Genomic DNA, 17,878 nt, shown 5'->3' with positions numbered 1-17,878 from the left:
GTCCTGCAATGTTCTAGCTTTCAAGAAATGAAAGGACAAGCTAATCCAATTTGGGACTGTTGGTACCTTTTCTTACTTAGAAGCCACAGAAATGGTTCAGCTCCATTTTATAGCTGTTATTACCTAGAAACTTGATAAAAAATTGTAGTAATTCTGCCCTCTCATCTATTGATTAACGCACACTAGCGGGCATGGAGGGTGGTACTAGACATTGCCATTCATCAAAATTTCAATCTCACAGAGAGGTAGTGTAAAAGGGATGTTCCTTCAGATGCTGCAGGCATCCATTGAATTTTCAGTGATACAGTGCATTGAAAAAGTCCACAAGGAAAAGCTTTTACTCAACTTCTGTTAATATTCACTCTTCCATGCCTATGGAACAATAATACAGGCAATATCTTCTACTTCTTTGTTGACATAATAAAACCTAAAATTATTTCAACTGAAATTCTTGTCTAGCTTGAAGAAATTAACTGTCATGCTTGTTTTAATAAATGATTTCCTTAATCAAAAGAAAGCACCTTAACACTTGGAAAAAAATAGTAATTAAAATAACAGCACTTCATATTTTTGTGCATTAGCTATCAAAATAGTTCTATATTAGATGTCTTGAATTCCTTGAATCTTAAGCCTTATTACCTGCTACTACTGCTATTAATAAAAAAGACAGTTTGCACAAACATAAAGATAACCATTTGCTTTGAATCATAATTTTAACTTTGAATCTTTTAACCAAAATTCTCAAATCTAGGAATGATTTCTCAAATCTAAGGAATGAGCTTCTATTTATGCCTCTAAATTTTTCTCAACTTTCAAATTTCAGTATCTTTGTAACTAATGATTTATCATTACTTTGGATATCATCATTGAACATTTTTGTTGCCACTGAAAATTGGTACAGCTAAAAACTGCGTTCCATCTATACACCATGGTACATATGCAAAAGGTCACAAAACCAGCTTTTTGACTAAATACTACAGGTAAGTATTCTTTATAGGAATCATTTCAATTATATTATTGATTTATATGTAAAATTTACTTTAATATTTTTTCCTTCATGTGGGAGGAGGAAAAGATAGTGGGAGATAGCAGCTTATAGGAGGCTAATATCAATTTCAATCTATTATTTTTCTATTTTCATTCAACACGTATAGGCCAGAATCTCTCTAAACACAATTACAGAATACCGCTGCTGATACTCTGGCTCCTCAAATTAAGATCATTTTTCCTAGAGTATAAGGACTCACTGCATTTTGTAAAAATATGTATACTCTCAATGTTGCAGTGTAGAAATTTTTGTAGAAATCATGCTCTGAGGTGTATCTATGAAGACTCCTGTTAGACATTATATATAATAAATTTCAAAACAACATCGACAACCACTAAGCTTAGTCAATAGCATTCTAGGTAAATCACCAGCTAAAAAAGAAAAAAAAAAAAGATAAAAGAGAGAGAAAAACATCCAGACATTATCAAAGTAAAATATTACAATTGTATTGTGAGACAAAGCGATGCAACACGCAGCAGGTGGCCAAATCCATCTTGAGAAAGCCTGTAACAGGCCTTACTAACATTGCAACAGAGAATGCAATCAAATATGTCTTGGGGACTATTTCATAGCTTTATTCCACTACACTATTTAAAATTTAGAACCACTCTCTAGAATGTTTCTCCTCTCATCCATTTCTTTCTAGGCCACTTTTCAGAAGCCATATTCTTAAATCGTTTACCTGTTTTTATAGAACAACCTTTTATACAACTGATAACAAGTTGCCAAAAACCCTTTTAACATAAAGATTGATTTCTCACTTAATTTAGACAATATTTAGGAATTATTAGGTTTTGAGACAAACTACTGGACAGAGCTTTAATTTCATGTGACAGAGGAGTAAATCACAACCTACAATAGATCATTTAGTCTCACATCTACAGTCCTGTTTAACTGGACATAAGGCAAGTTTTTAGTCATTAAAGTAATTTATTAAAAAATGACCATTAGTAATGTCAAAATTGTGCTCTTCTCTTATTCTAAACCACAAGATTTGTAGTTTCTTTTAAGTAGGAATTATGGAACTACGTTAGAAAGGAAAATCCTGTAACCTTAAGTAGAGAGCTGACACACGTCAAGTTTTCTAAGTAAACAGTGGATTTAAGTGAGACCAAGTTCCTTCGATATCTACAGTGAATGTCATCATTTACAGTCATGACACATTTTTCAGGCACTCTGAATTAGTGCTACCTCAGCACTAATTTAATGAGGGAAGAGTAATTTGCAGATGAGTGAAATGACTAAGTCTACCTTAAGTGAATCGTCAATTACTACTGAGGCTCAAAATTCTCCTTTGTTTCTTAATTATACAAACTGTTAAGGAATTATATCTCTCTCTCAGAAATTTATCCCCACCTTTATTTAAATCCCTTACATTTTGGATCTTAAATTATCCTGGAAGTGTAAGATACACTTCTAATTCATTTTCTATCATGTGCACTACAATATGTTATTACCGAACTTTAACAAATGTTTCAAGAATCCTTTGAACTCCTTAATTTCTAGGGATACAGTTGTCCTAGGAAGAAACACACAATTAAACTTTAAAAATACAGTGTCCCCTTAGTGCTTGCATTTTCACATCATCACAGTTTTGAGAAGGGCTTGCAGTTAGTTTGCCTCTTTTCTGCATCATTAATGAAAAAAAAATCTGCTTAGTGAAAAACAGAGCTACATGAAGAGAAAAATACCCATTCTTTTTACCACCTTATTGCTTTGTTTCTAGTCTTAACTATGCATCAATTCTAACTACGCTAGGTACCCACAAGTGTCATATTTTGTAAATATTTACACAGCGAGTGGCACATTATAAGCAGCAGAAGCAAGCTTGACCATTTTTTAAGTGTCTCAGTATATACTGGACACAAATGGTGGCATCTAGATATAAGAAGTAGTATCAGTCATGCATTAGGTCAGAAGAGCACTTATTTCTCCTACCCTCTTCAAATTTTGTTGTTGTGGCATAGGTTAATATATATATAAAAAAAAGCTGGCAAACTGAGAAGACTTCAATTTTTGTCTGCAAGGAGGACTTTGGTCTAGATATTCTTGAGTTTTCTTTATATAGGGGGTATTTTGGGGGAAAATTGAGGTTCTTTTCTCAAGCATCCAAAGCAAGTAGAGCTCCACACTTCCTGGAAGTAGGAAGACAGGTTGATGTTGAACAAATGGACAGTCAACACAACAATTCCAATACGGAGATAAATTGCTGAAATTATTTATTAGACTTCCAAAACCAAAGTGAAGTGGGACTGCTACAAACTGTAGTAAAAAGACTAATTCAGAAAAAAAAAAAAAAAAAAAAAAGAGTAGACTGTCAGCTTCACTGCAACCAAATGTATGATAAAAACCATAAAAACAGACAGCCCTCTGAGAATACTTTGAGATAACAAGGAATAACATTGCAATGCAGAGCTCACTAATTAACTGCAACCTACACTCAAGTGTCATTTATAAAGGATGCTTAGCCCTGAGAACAGTGAGTTAAAGGAAAAGTTGCAAGCATTTTCTATAATGAAAGGCTTTGTTTAAAACTATTCTCATCTTTGTTTATGCTTACTACACCAAAACTAAATCTTCTCAGAATTTATTGCATGCTAACAAGAAAATTATTATTTTTAGTTAAATCCCAGAGTTGTGAGCAAACCCCCAAGAGAACTAATTGCACTTTTAAATGAGTATACAACATTTGAATATTAGCAGGAACAATTAATTAACCTCATCTTGTTTAATCTGCTTTGCAGAAAACCTCAAATATTCCCTTTCGTAACATTTTGCTTACTAGGTCAATAAAACACCATGGAAGAAAAATTATCAAGTGTCATTTTGCTTTAGTACAGGAATCTGCAGTCTACCCATTGTGTTTGCTTTGGTGTTCTCTTACAGAATTTAATTTATTTTCAATGAAAAATATAAATTAGACTTTAAATTATTGGTGATAGGTTTTAGAATATATCTGCAAATTCAACAGTTTTGCCTTCATACTACAAAGGCCTTTGTTTTGTCCCTTTTCTTTGGTACCAAGTGAACCTTCTCCTTCAAAAGGAAGCAGTGTATTGACTTCCAATTTGATATTGGAATTAAGAGAAATTGTTGATACCCAATGAAGTCTAGATAGGGTGACAGACAACAGCAGCATCCTTCCACTGAAGCTTCCCAAAGCATCAGTGTTTTCCTTTATTCTAAAGATGACGAAGAAATTGCCCTAAATTTGTCTCAGAACAAGGACTTTGCATATCAGAAAACCATCTACGAATTCCCACATTGTTTCTATGAACAATAAAGAATTCTTAAGTCCTTCCCAGTATTTACTGATGCTATTTTAACAGTTTGCAAAATACAGAAGTTACCAATGTTGTTGGGGTTTTTTTTTAGTATAAGAATATCAAATAGAGATAAAAACAGATCCATATTCTTATTTCTGAGATTGCTCTGATGCACACACTAATCCTGAAAGCTTTTGTTTCACACAGGCAAAGGATTTCAAGGCCTTTCATATTAACCATGAATCAAACTCCACCATATATAATACAGATTGACGGCATAGTGTTCACCCTACACTTGCTCTGACCACATTAGTGAACTCCACACCACCACACGTAACAAGAGCAAGGCATCTAAAATGAAATCTCACTCCCCTTAAATCATTATGATTGCAGTTGGAGAGGAAAAGGCAGACAAAAGAAAATGAAGAAGTTTCAGACAGTCTGTCACACCTGATAGATTGACTCTGTGTGAGAAGGCCTAACTGGACAGACAGATACAAATGAAAATAATATTTTATTTTCTAAACGCCACTGAAAAACACCAGGATAAGTCACGATAGCATTTTGCTAGAGATTCCGATATCTAAATGATCATTCAACCCAAGATATACTTTTGAAGTGGATACATTTGTCTGTAATTGCATAAACTGTATGTGATGTATCTCAAATTTACATCACCATATTGGCTCGGGACATACTTCACTTAAATAAAGATATGACCAGCAGGATGTCACCTTGTAGAAATTCTAAGCTCTGAAATATAAGAGAAAGCTTGCTTCCAAACACTTAAAGCTATTTCTCATCTATACTCCACGCTTGTCAGACAGTATCAGTCATATCAATACTCATCACACACTATTGGATTTACGGGCCTCCTGTGCAGTGTTTTAATAGGAGTTGGGGAAAAGAAAAAAGAAGGGTTTCAAAATTAATAACTAGAGAAATCATTGCCATTTGTGATTTGGTTATTCTGGTTTCAATTACGTTTCCAACATCATCTCCTATCAAGGTCTGGACAGACAGAATGTGTTTCAAGGTCACGCTAAGTACAGTATCAGGTGAGATCTTCTGACATGGAAGAATTACTTCTCTCTCCTTTATCAGCAAATAACAAAACACACATGTGCCTCCAGCAAAAGAAAAAAAAATTGCTTTGTCCGGGTCCTACATTTATTTTGGGGGGAAAACAACCCACCAAACAAAACAAAACACACCCCCCCCCCCAAAAAAAAAAAATTAAACAACACAAAAAAACCTTAAGCACATAACCTGCATTTGCATCTCCTTGAACTGAAACACTTAAAAAAAGATAGTATAGAATATTTTGATTTACAGTTTCTGTCCCTAAACTCTGCGTTCAGGTTCAGTATAACACAAAAGCAAACCTTGACTGCAGTTTCCTTTGTAGGCATCTCAATCTACAACATAAACTAGTACATGATCTGCAAAGTTGTTGACAGAAGCCTTAATTATTATTCATGATCACCTTTTTCCTCTAACTGTAAAATCCTAAGGCACTTAAAAATGAGGGGGGTTATACAGATAAAGAAGTGCTGCATGTTCTAGAAACCAAAATATACACTTAAAAGCATCCTTTCCTATGGAGAACTGATTTGCTTGTAATGGAATCCCATTCTGCTCAGATATCCCACCTGAGCGTACGCCGTGGGGTTTGACATCTTTTGAGCACACACAGATTTCACATACACACATCACCAATGCAGGTAGGCTTTCCAACACTTTAAATACAGCAATAAGCATTTGAATATTTAACTGCTAAAAACTGAACCTGACCACCCATAGAGAGGTGATCCATCTTCACCTCCCTTTCTCTTCTCCCACAGTTGGCAAGTTATGGGTTATATTCCTGTAGAGTATTCTGAAGGTAGTTACCTGTATTTGCCAGAGACACATGAGAGTTTTCAACCTTCTCCTTTCCTCACCATCCTCAAAAACTCAATACCTCCTGGCCCATTCCAGTGCCACCATGTAGGAAATCCCCACACAACTTGCATACTAGTGCGGGTTCTTCATAAGCCTCTGATCCTAATACCAGTTACACAGGGCACTAAGGTTTTCTGGAGAAACACACATCTTTAGTACCTCCCTGTCCTCCAGAGGCTCAGACTTTTTCACTGATACCATGGCTGTCTTCATGATTGCTCTTTTTAATACTGTCTGAGCTCCAGTTCATAATCTGCTACTGACTGCATCTCCAGAAAGCTCCAGTGTGATGAAGAGATGCAATCTCAACATCTGAAAGTGTTGAACTTGATAAGTCAATATAAACCAGAACCTTGAATTATTGAAACAATTCCCTGAAAAGCTGATGTAATTGAGCACTGACACCAGATTCTCCAATACAACCAGCACTTAATGAAAGAACTTTTGTATTCTACACTACCAGTAAACTACTAGCTTTGGAAGGCTCCTTCAGTGTCCCTCAACAAAGCATATTACAACAGGACAATTCTGAAGCAGCTAAAGGCCCAGACAGGCAAAGCAGATAGAATCTGTCTCCCATTGATTTAAACACTTAGTATGAAAAACAGGGAAAAATCCTCCATAAATGCACCACAAATTTCTACATAAGGGACAAGAACTATTGATTAATGAAGCTTTAATTTGAGGTGAGCAATTTTTAACATCCTGCCTCCAACATTTCTTTATCCGTGGATCTCCAGCGTATAAATAAACATATAATGTCATGGACAGAAATACGTACACATTTGTACATCTGTAAATATGTGCATACATACACATATGTCTAAATGTATGTTTGTATGTGCACATATATATTTGCACACCTATGGACGTACATTCCACAGAACAGTAAGTAAAGTTAAATAAAACAAGAGAAGCCTGTACTAGGGCTGGGAGAATATTCAAATGAGAATTACCTGGGACTCCCAAAGGTTTTAAAAAGTGTTATTCAAACCAGTTCCATGCCTATCTGCTCAGTAGACACTGCAGTCACTCAAACACCACCTCATTTCAGCCACTTCAGAGGCAACAGACACTTCTAACAATTCTGGTATGGATATGTTGATCTCAGTTATAAACTAACAATACTACTGCAATATTATAACCAGATTTAAAAACAGAAAACACCATCTTTAGGTATTTTTTTCTTTAAGAAATTTTGTCACACCTGCTGTATTTTTTAATACTGTATCTAAATGTCTTATCACCAACTACTTCAATACTGAGAGAAATACTAAGCTGCAATTTCCTGAAGACATTTCTTGCCACTAACTTCTACAGATTTTTCATCTCCAACATTAATGACAGTGGTCTTTTCAGGAAGAAGAGTTTTATCAAACTCTCTTTTTTAGATCTACCATTACACCATTAACTGTAAGGTACTGGAGTGAAAGTCAGGATTTTTTTATTCTGTTACAGTGAAAATAATTTTTCCTTGTTTTGATTCCAGCTGTCACGGTGTATTGGAGAGGGCTGGGATTTCCCAGATCCATTTTCCAGCCATTACCTTGAGTCATGTCTTGAAAGTAAACAGTAACCTCCAAAAGTTGAATCTAGCAAGGAGAACACTTAGAAACTGCTGTGTCATTAGCATTAAGAATAAGATCTCTTTAGCATCCTACACAGCACTTATACCAGTCTTTAGCACCACACTACACTTCTTCAAAGACAAACTTTCTTCTCCCTGGACAAATCCCTAGAATAGATTTCCCAAAGCAAATTTAATTCACATAAGCATCAATTACAGTTACTTAAGTTACCTGAAGTGTATACTTCTGTATTTCATCCAAAACAAATTCCACTTCTTTTGAGGTTGTTAATGAGGCAAGATTCCCACTTAAATTGTAGCAGTACAGTTTGGCATTGTCATAGCTTTCACGGCTAGAGTTTATGCGGAGGCAGGCATCTCCAATATGACTCCATCCTTCCCCACACAGATGAGCTAGTGTAAAAAGCAGACAGTTAGAACTGATTCAAAAAAAACTCTTAAAAAACCTAAGGAAGGCTGAAATTTATCCTCCCAAATCACAATTCCAAATACATCCCACACTCAACTTCCCTTTTCACATCACATAAATTCTAAAACACCAAGTAGCATCATAGTGAATAATGTATTTTTATGAAAAGACACTTTTAACAAATTAAAAAATATGTACAAGGTACACTGTAAGTTTCAGTACAACAATATTGCTATGATGCTATTTCTTTTCTGTATTTAGATGAGAAAAATTTAAAAATTAGATTCTGTACAAGTAAACATGAAAGATTATATTACATACATAATCAACAGTGTTTTACCAGTCACTTTACCTCAATGTAAAAGTCAAAATGTGAAAACATTTGTCCTAGAATTAAGAGATCAAAACTCGATCCTATCTTTGCTTTATTATCAAAAAAATATTTACTTTGCCCTTTGATTTTGCCTAAATATGAATGCAATCAGGAATTCAGATATTCTTCAACATCTTTCAGCATTGCTAAGGTTTAGATAATGATTAAAAGTTGAACAAGAAATTCAGAGCAACTACTATAGTTAATCTTTACAAAGATTACACAAACGCACCTTTAAACTGCACAGAATGAATTGATTAAAGTTATTTAACGAACGACCTCTGTGAAAAAACCCCATGTTCATTAGCTTCATCTGGACATAAAGATCAAATAGAAAAAAGTTCTGCTAACTGCATCTATGTAGTTATGACTATGAATTACAGAATAAATATTATTTCAGAATGTTAACCTTCTGATACTATTTTGTATTTGCAGCTTAATATTCACTGCTTTCATAGTATTACCAACATTAGACAATCAAGAAACTAGACCCTAGGCCCTGTCTGCACAGGCAAATGGGAGTATAATTTATAAGACAAAATCCCAGCTAGCAAAACTAACTGTGTCAGTGAAGGGCTCCATATGGCAATTTAGCTGTGCACTCAGTGAACCTCACAGGCTGGAACTCATCTCTAGCTTGTGCAGAGGTACATGCCATTATACCTTCACTAACATTATTATCTCCCCTAATGAGATTAAAGGTAGCATTGATATACCAATCAGTGATGCGATTACATCTGTGTTCATCTGTACAGGCACAGTCAGACAGGGAGTAAAACAAAACCAGGTCTATCTATCCATTGAACAAATATTCTTTGGCAATTACAGAGATTTACTCAGCTTTGAAAACAAATATAAAAAGCGGCATCGTCGCCTCACAGCCCTTACCAGGCAGGGCCTGGCATTCCTGCTGCCGCTGGTCCCACTGGCAGTTCAGGTGTAGGGAGCAGCTTTTGCAGCTGGTCAGTTTATTGCAGATCTGTTCATTCCTCACGTGACATTTGGTGTAGTTTTTAACTGACTATAAAAACAAAACAGAAAAAACAGCATCTCAAACATACATCAAACTATCAACAAACCAGAAGTCAGAACTCAAATACACAGCAGATGGATACCTCACAGACAATCACAGCCACCGAAATACACATAGGCTGAATTTTCACTCTGTCTCAATTCCCATCAATTCTTTACTGAGAGGGTGGTCAGGCACTGGCACAGGCTCTCCAGGGAAGCGGTCACAGCACCAACCTTGGATGAGTTCAGGAAGCATCTGGACGAAGTACTCAGTCCCATGCTCTGACTTGGCTGGCCCTGCACAGAGCCAGGAATTGGGCTCAATGGTCCTTGTGGGTCCCTTTGAACTCAGGCTATTCTATGGTTATATAATTCTATCTGTGTTTAGCAAAAATAGGAGCTATAGACCAATAGCCACAAATCACAAAGTGGATCTGTCAAAAACTTCATTTTGTTGCACAGATTTAACCACAAACCTCTGTGCAACATACCCAGTACAAAACTTACAGGATCTACAGGAAACAATTTTGTCAAACAGTGATATAAAACCAGAAATTACATTATTCCTTTGGTACTTTAGTATACAAGAAAATCTGTAAACACTGAAGAGATTTTTTGGGGGTTTTTTTTCTGGGTTTGGTTTGGCGTATTTTTTTCCTGAAAACTGAGGTCTTCTTCCTTCCTATGTTAGGCATTTTGAATACAAATCGTTTATTTCCCCCTGCATAGTACTTTTAATTAAGACATAATATTGCTCTCATTTAATAAACAGCCCCAAATCCTCAGACAATTCATCAGCTTATCCATAAGGCTGCCTTTACTAACTTAATTTCAAAGTAATAATTAAAAATAAGCCCTAATCCAAGACAGCTTTATATTCACAGACCCACAGAATGGTTGAGGTCAGACAAGAGCTCTCGTAGTCATCTTGGTCCAACCCTAAGAACACCTGTCTCTAACAACAAGACATTCTTTCACACATTACAACAAAACTAGATTGTATTTAGATAGCATATGTACAGTTTACATGACAAGTTTGGTTTCTTTTCTTTTTAATACTCTCCTGAAGTATGATAAAGCACATCTGATGTGGTGAAATGACAGTAAGTTACACAGTTGTTGGTATTAGAATGATGATAGAACATCAACCTACTGCAGTCAGGAGCAAAGACAACCAGTCTCTTCTTACTTTATTATTTTAAAACTCCTGAAATAATGCAATTGTTAAAATGAATTTTCAGTTTCCTGCAGGACCAGCTACATTCCTGCTGGAGAACACTGCTGTTTGGGGACTTGTTTGTTGTCTCTATTTGATCAGATGCCCATCAGTGAGCTTATTATAAAAGGTACTCACTATTTTTCTAGTCTATAAGAAAGACCACTGTGAAGCAAAAAGAACCAAAGCAGCTGTTCGAGGAGAAGGCATCTACACCACAGTATGAAACAGAGCTGCAGGTAGTGCCAGAAAGCAATAGAAAGTCTAGCTAGCCCAACAAATAAATATGAACAGTAAAGCACAGGAAGCCCTTGGTAAAAACCCACGTTTAGTTTCACTCAGTCACGATGTCTATTCACAAAACTGCCTGAGAGATGTTTTACAGTGAATTTTAGAGCACAAGTCACCACCAACTGCTTGTCTACAATACATCAATACTCACTTTTAACACCTCACAATGACATAGTCAAAATCCTTAAGCATCCAGGTTGTTTTTGAGAATTATATACTCTTTAGTAAAATTACAAACAGATTACAATTTTCCAACTAAACCAAGACATTTCCTGTTACTTTCTAATCATGAAGCTTGTTGTATGCTGGTTATTTAATGTTTAAAATAAAATTCAAAGTACTAGTGACTATTCTGTAATAATGTTCTCCATTGTATTCCCTTATTCCCAGCACTTATTTCCCTTAAATCCAATTTAAACATTGCTTGCCTGAAAATCTCATTAGTTCAATGTAGATGTGAATCCAATAGGTAATTCATATTAACACAATATTAAGGTTATAACTTAAGCTACCAAACCCAATGAAATTCAGAAATATGACAGCCCATCTGTTACTGAAGTTCTATATTGCTGTAGGATATTTATAATGTTTACACACCAAAGTATGAGTAAATCATTTTATATATAAAGTTTCCCACTTATGTCTGATTTACTTAGATTTTTCTCAGCACTGATCTTGATATGGTTGCCTATAGACAGAGTAATGAACTGCAGTGATTTTTCTTCATATCCACTGTAGAATGAAAACATTACAGTATCTTAGAATTTCAGCAATTGCTATTAAATAATGCACCTCTTCTCCTTCCTTGTGGATTTTTCAGGTTAACAGCACAATCTTGTCTAGTTTGCTTAATCTAATTATAAACTATTAATCTAATAGACTTGCTACTGTTTCTCCAAAGCTACTCCCAAATCCTACTATTGGGTACTTCTTAGTCTTAAATTTTCTGGGTTTCCTCCAAGATAAATTTGATTCTGTTGCTAATTCTACTACTACTTTATACATTTCAGCTTGACTATTCTTTGAATTCCTGGAACGTAGGCAGATTGTGTAGCATCCAGGGACTCAGATATGAAATACTTTTAAATCACACAGCAGTTCAGGCTGTATTTAGGTTACTGACATCAACTGGGACTTCACCGCATCGCATGTGTTGAGACTGACACACAAGAAATTCAGAGCCTGTACTGGAGGTAAGGGTGTGATTGGTCACAATTGCAGAAGGAACACACTCCCCTGGTAGTTTTTGAAAGCAATGAGGCTTTCAAAAATGCAATACAGACTGAATGCAAGAATATTGTAGCTGTGCCTCTTCCCACCACAGTCTCTCCAAACAAGAAAACAGCACGTGCTCCACTTGAAAAGACACATCAGAAACCATACTCTCACCAGAAGTCATTTGCAAATGCTTGGCATTCTTGATCCTAATTGACTGAATGTTAACAATTTCTTTTGTCCTCCCATATGTCCGCAGCTTGTTACAGTAAAAAAGTAGGCATTTAAAGAAGTTTCATGTGAAGATTCAGCATAAGGGCTGGAACTTTATGAGGAAAGGGGGGTTTTTCAAATTTTTTTTCCTCAAGGGCTTGTACAGTTTTGAAAAAAACCACATTTACTTGAAGGATATCAAGAGAAAAGTCTAGCATTATTTCACTGCTGCACTTCAAGCTTTCCAAATACTTTCCATAAGTAATATGTAAGTTACTTTATTTGCAAACTTTTAGTGTAGGCAGTTAACATTTCCATAAACTGAGGGATTATAGGCCGACATCACAGACAACCAGTGGAGCATATTATTACAGAGACCCTATCTGCAGTGACTACAATTTTTACTCTAGAGGAGTACAAAGAAAGGGGAGAAGGGAGCCATTTCTTGTTAATTCCTGACACTTGCCTTTCAGGACCACTGTTTGTGTCTGAAGTGGAGCTTGCTGTAGAGCCAGGAAATGGGAATAGGTTTTTTTAGGATATAAAGAATCAAACCCAATTTGTTTCAATGACATTTCCCATTAGTTCCCTGTAAACAGGGTGAGGGAAGAGACAAATAAGTGGGGTAAAAAAAAAAATTGCAAAAAAAAAAGAGACAGAGATGGGAAAACTTTCAAAATACTTTCACATCATAAATACCAAAAAGAAGCCAACATATTGTTCAGCAACAATCAACATGGCCATATAAATATTAGTAAATTTTTCAGCCTAGAAGGCTACCAGCAGTTAAGCCTATCACAAATATAAGTGGCATGGTACTTGACCAAATCCAGCTCACGCTCCTCTTTCTCAAGCACATTGCTTAAAGAAGCCTGGCAAGCAGAAGGCAGTGCAGTGCCTTCAGGGCTTCAATGTCATTACAGATTCCGAATACACCTGCATGTGCCTGCTTTACACCTGTAACATGGACTTGCTACTTCGCTAACCTTAAAAATGACTACACCCTTAAAATATTAAGGTTCTCCGGGACTTAAGGAACCAATATTTTGCTCCATTTCTGAAAAACAAAAACCCACTGATAAAACAGGTGGTTTTAGTCTAAAATTCAGGCACTCTCTGGTCTTTCTAAGTAAGGGAAGCTCCACCATTTGTTGCAATTGGTGGTCCCTCTTCAGTCATTTACCATATTATTTGCCACAAGATACAAATAGATTTTGCTTTCATGGGAAGGGTCCTCCCTGAGAAGCAGATAACTCTTTGCTTACTCTTCCATGCTATCATCCAAAGAAAAAGGGCACCTTGTAAAGGTGCAAAAACGAAAAACAAAAAAAACCCACCACCTTGTTCCCAAAACCTTTTTTTTTTAATAAAAAACAGAAAGTAAAATTATAAGATTCACAGCTTTTCTGGAGACTATTTCCATTACAAAATATTAATAGTCAATTTTATGAACAACACAATCAGCAAGGGATTATCATTCTCTCAGGATGAGAGATAAAGCGTTTTATGTGCAGATGTACATTCAAAGTGACTACAGTTTCATAAACATATTAAGCAGATCCAGATCCGGTGATTTTGATCTATCAAGAAAATGCATCAGAATCAGTGAGGACTCATAAGATGCTGTGGTGGGTTGACCTTGGCTTCATAATGCAAAGGCAAAAAATTTATTCTCTACATCCTATCAGCAGGTGATATCTGGCCACTTCTGGAGCACAGCAGTTGCTCCAGATGACAAACCCCATTTCTCCTCCTTTCTCTCAGCTTTTTATTACTGAGCACGCATCATGTGGTTTGGAATATCCTTGTGGTCAGTCTGCTGTCTTGGCCGTGTCCCCTCCCAAGATCTTCCCCACCCCCATCCTACTGGTGACAAGGAAAAAAATGTTGGAGCGCACCTTGATGCTGTGCCTGCACTGCTCAGTAACAGCCAAAACACCCGTGTGTTATCAACACCTTGCTCACTACTGATACAGAGCACAGCACTATAAGGGCTGCTATGGGCAAAATTAACTCCAGCTCAGCCAGATCCAATACAGACACTTAGGATATTATAGAGTACAAATGAAATTGTCAGTCCAAGATCAATAAAATAGACTTAAGGTCAGTGAACTGCTAGTAAAAATCAATACAATCTACTCCCACAAAAGTCAGAAATATACCACAAGCAGAACACAGAACTATTTTTGAAAAAGGAAGGAAGATGTGAGACAGGAGCTATGGGAAAAAAGCAGATCTAAGCATGATAGAAAGTTGCTTCTCCCAATTTTAGAAGAGGAAAGAGGTGTATGTAGTGCCTAGAGGGACACATGCAACCTTTTTTAAAAAGGTAGAGTACCTTTTTTAGCATCCAGCAATCTCAATGAAGATAAAAATTAAGTAACTCCTTTTTATTTTATAAGCACTACATTTTATTATGAAATAACTTCAGTGTATTATGTAAAACCACTGTAAGTAGTCTGGGGAATTTCAACAGTGTAATTTCCCAAGGTAACCATCAAAATCCTTATTATAACAGACAAAAACCTCTAATAGATATATTTAATGGTAAAAAAGAGACAACAACGCACTACTGCTAACATCCTGTTCAATCTACACATGAGACAAATTCTCGTACCATCCTGAAACACTCCACTGATCTTAAAAAACCTGTTTCCCAGTTGGGCAAGCACTCACCCCCTCAATATTTGCATTCAGATATGATGGGTCAACTAAAACCATAGTATGCAGAAATATCCCACTTAGGGGAGTTTTTATGAGAGAAAAGCAAACCAGCTTGCTAGTGCTGAAATGAGACAGACCTCCAGAACAACCTGGCATTCGAAGCCTCTGCTTGCAATTCCATCAGACATGAGCAGAATGATATATACCTTGATGAACCATGAGTCTGCACAGCGGAATATAGTGTCCTGTTAAGGTGCTGACCCACATCGGATGGTGAGCACAGGCAGGTATATATGCATTGTCCAGGCTTTAGTACTATTTATGAAGTCCATCTGCCCAGAGTTATTTTGGGAAATGGCTTTATTTTACAGTTATTCCTATCAGCAGAGCAGTCACTGCTTTGCAAATGTCCACGAGGCCAATGTCAAACTGATAGCCAACACACCATTAGTATGATGGCCATTTCACATGAAGCAAAACCAACAGATTCGAAAACACTGTTGTCATTCTTACCTGGATGTTCCAGGCAATGTATTAATGCCTTTGTACATCTGCACAAAATTGAGCTTTCTCCTTATGATGTTTCTGAGACTATATTATAGTTATCCCATATTACCAATGCAGTGCTGTCACAGTATTTTCATTTTGTGGGCCTAGTCCAGAAGCAGCAGTCTACAGAAATGGATAATCAGCCTGATCCATTCCATTTCTCCACATGGTGTCATTCTGCTGATGCTATTTTGGTGGGGTTATGTCAATAACAGCAAAATTCTGTCTCCATCGTCTCCCAGCCAATACACAAATTTTGCAATAGCCACCTTACAATTATGAGAGCAACTCTTTTCAGAAATCATTTCAATGAATTTTCACTATCCCATGCTTTAGCAACTTCAGTAACAGCCTTTTCTATCCACTTCAAACACTGAAAAAGAGACAGGAAATGATATAGAGAGGACTGATGCATCAGTTGCTAAATTATGCTGACAATCTTGGTCATGAAATGTTGTCAAAGAAGGATACTGAACTGAGAAGCTTGTGCTAAAATACCCAGTGCTCCACATTTATTAAGGATGAAGACAGTCTGCTCCTTAGCAACTGTTCCTTGCTTAAGAGTTGAAACGCACGGTTAGAAAATTGGCACCTAATATAGTTTAATGTGTTAGGAAAGGAAGAGCCCTTGAAGATCACAAAGGAAACTAACTATTAGTGCCTGGAATGTGAAATCACTCTGACAGACTTATAACGTGGCTGCTGATGAATTTGTGTCTGCATTGCTTTTATTAGTAGTGACTAGCTATGAATGCCAGTGATTAGAGCTGGCTGCGCTCAACTCTGCATGGGCAAGATTTTAGTCAGAGTCAATCCAACTCACACCTTAATTTGTCTGTCTGGAGAACAAGATTGATTTGCATCCGTTCCAACTAGAAAGCAAGCTACTTTTACTAAAGGAAGTGCGTAAAGAAAGGATTTTGAACTCAGCCAGGTGTCTGAAGCTAGCTAGAAAATATAAAGCAAAATCTATACAAGCTAAGAAGCTATTATAAGCTTGTCAAAAATCAAATCAACAAGCAAGAGAAGCAGCAGCTGATGGACAACAACATAAAGTATAAAACATGGAACTAAGCGAAACTGAAAATGGAAAATATAGCCTTGTATGAATCTATATGTTCTGATTGCTTGTCTATACAGCGAACAGTCTTAAACAAATCATCACAAGTCAGTTAATTTTAAGGTGACAGAAGCCCATATTCCTTTAATGAGATGACAGGTAACTCCACAGCTTCAAGAGAAACATTTCTACAATAATCAATGATCGGGATACCAAGAATAATGAGACTCACCTGTTCCTGTTTGAAAGGGAAAAAAACCTTCATGTGCTTTTATTTTTTCTGCCTGCACACTGTACATTGCACATGCACATGTCATGTTCCAAGTGTCATTAATTAGGAGAGAATATTAAGTTGATGTCCTAAGAGATATACAGTGGGCTAACACAATCGTAAAGAATACATTTAGGCTTTTTCCCCTGGAATAGATCTCTTTGCTGCAGTTCAACTCTGCCCTCTGCAATATTTTATCACAAAAAAAAAAACCCAAATACAGGCAAAAATTTTTACACTTGTATTCAAAACAGCCCTTTCATTTGCTGCAACAGGCCTCTGGTTTAGCTAAGAAAGAAACAGTATTAACATCACGTTCACAGATGTGAAAGGACTCACCATGCTACAGTTGCTGTTTGCTGAAATGCACTTCTTGTCGTCGCACCACTGGCACCCGTTTGTATTGGCCGTGCAGCTCGCACAGTCCGCGTATCGGTAACATCTGTCGTCTGCAGCAGCTGTAACACACAGGCAAGTCACAAAGAAACACCACACCCAGGGAGAATACTACCCCATTTTAAATACCTGCTTAGTGTAGTTTCTGTTACATCCTTCATTTGAACTTTGCCATTCATAAAGGTTTGTGTCACCATAGGAAATTAATTCCGTGTAGTTCACAAGATTTACTGCTTTAAAAATTCCTTCAGTAACAACTATATTTGAACGTTCCTAAGTCTCATATCAATTAAAGGAATATTCACTGATTAGCAGCATGCAAACTTTTTTAGTACAGTGCATAAACTAGGAGTACCATGAA

General features: G+C 36.5%; 1 protein-coding gene across 1 annotated transcript in view; it reads right to left on the bottom strand.

Annotated features, from left to right (window-relative positions):
* ATRNL1 (attractin like 1) overlaps positions 1 to 17,878 on the bottom strand; it is a gene marked incomplete at both ends in the record, with an annotated part of 499,083 nt that overhangs the window by 376,250 nt on the left and 104,955 nt on the right. The window contains 3 exons of the mRNA XM_084265269.1: positions 8,058 to 8,239; positions 9,517 to 9,649; positions 17,461 to 17,579. Of these exons, the coding sequence (XP_084121395.1) occupies positions 8,058 to 8,239; positions 9,517 to 9,649; positions 17,461 to 17,579 (434 nt within the window). The remainder of the gene's footprint in view (positions 1 to 8,057; positions 8,240 to 9,516; positions 9,650 to 17,460; positions 17,580 to 17,878) is intronic.

Source organism: Gallinula chloropus (assembly GCF_964237585.1).
Source record: "Gallinula chloropus genome assembly, chromosome: 5".
Lineage (NCBI taxonomy): Eukaryota > Metazoa > Chordata > Aves > Gruiformes > Rallidae > Gallinula > Gallinula chloropus.
The sequence above is the reverse complement of the archived record's forward strand: the minus strand, read 5'-3'. Positions and strand labels throughout refer to the sequence as shown.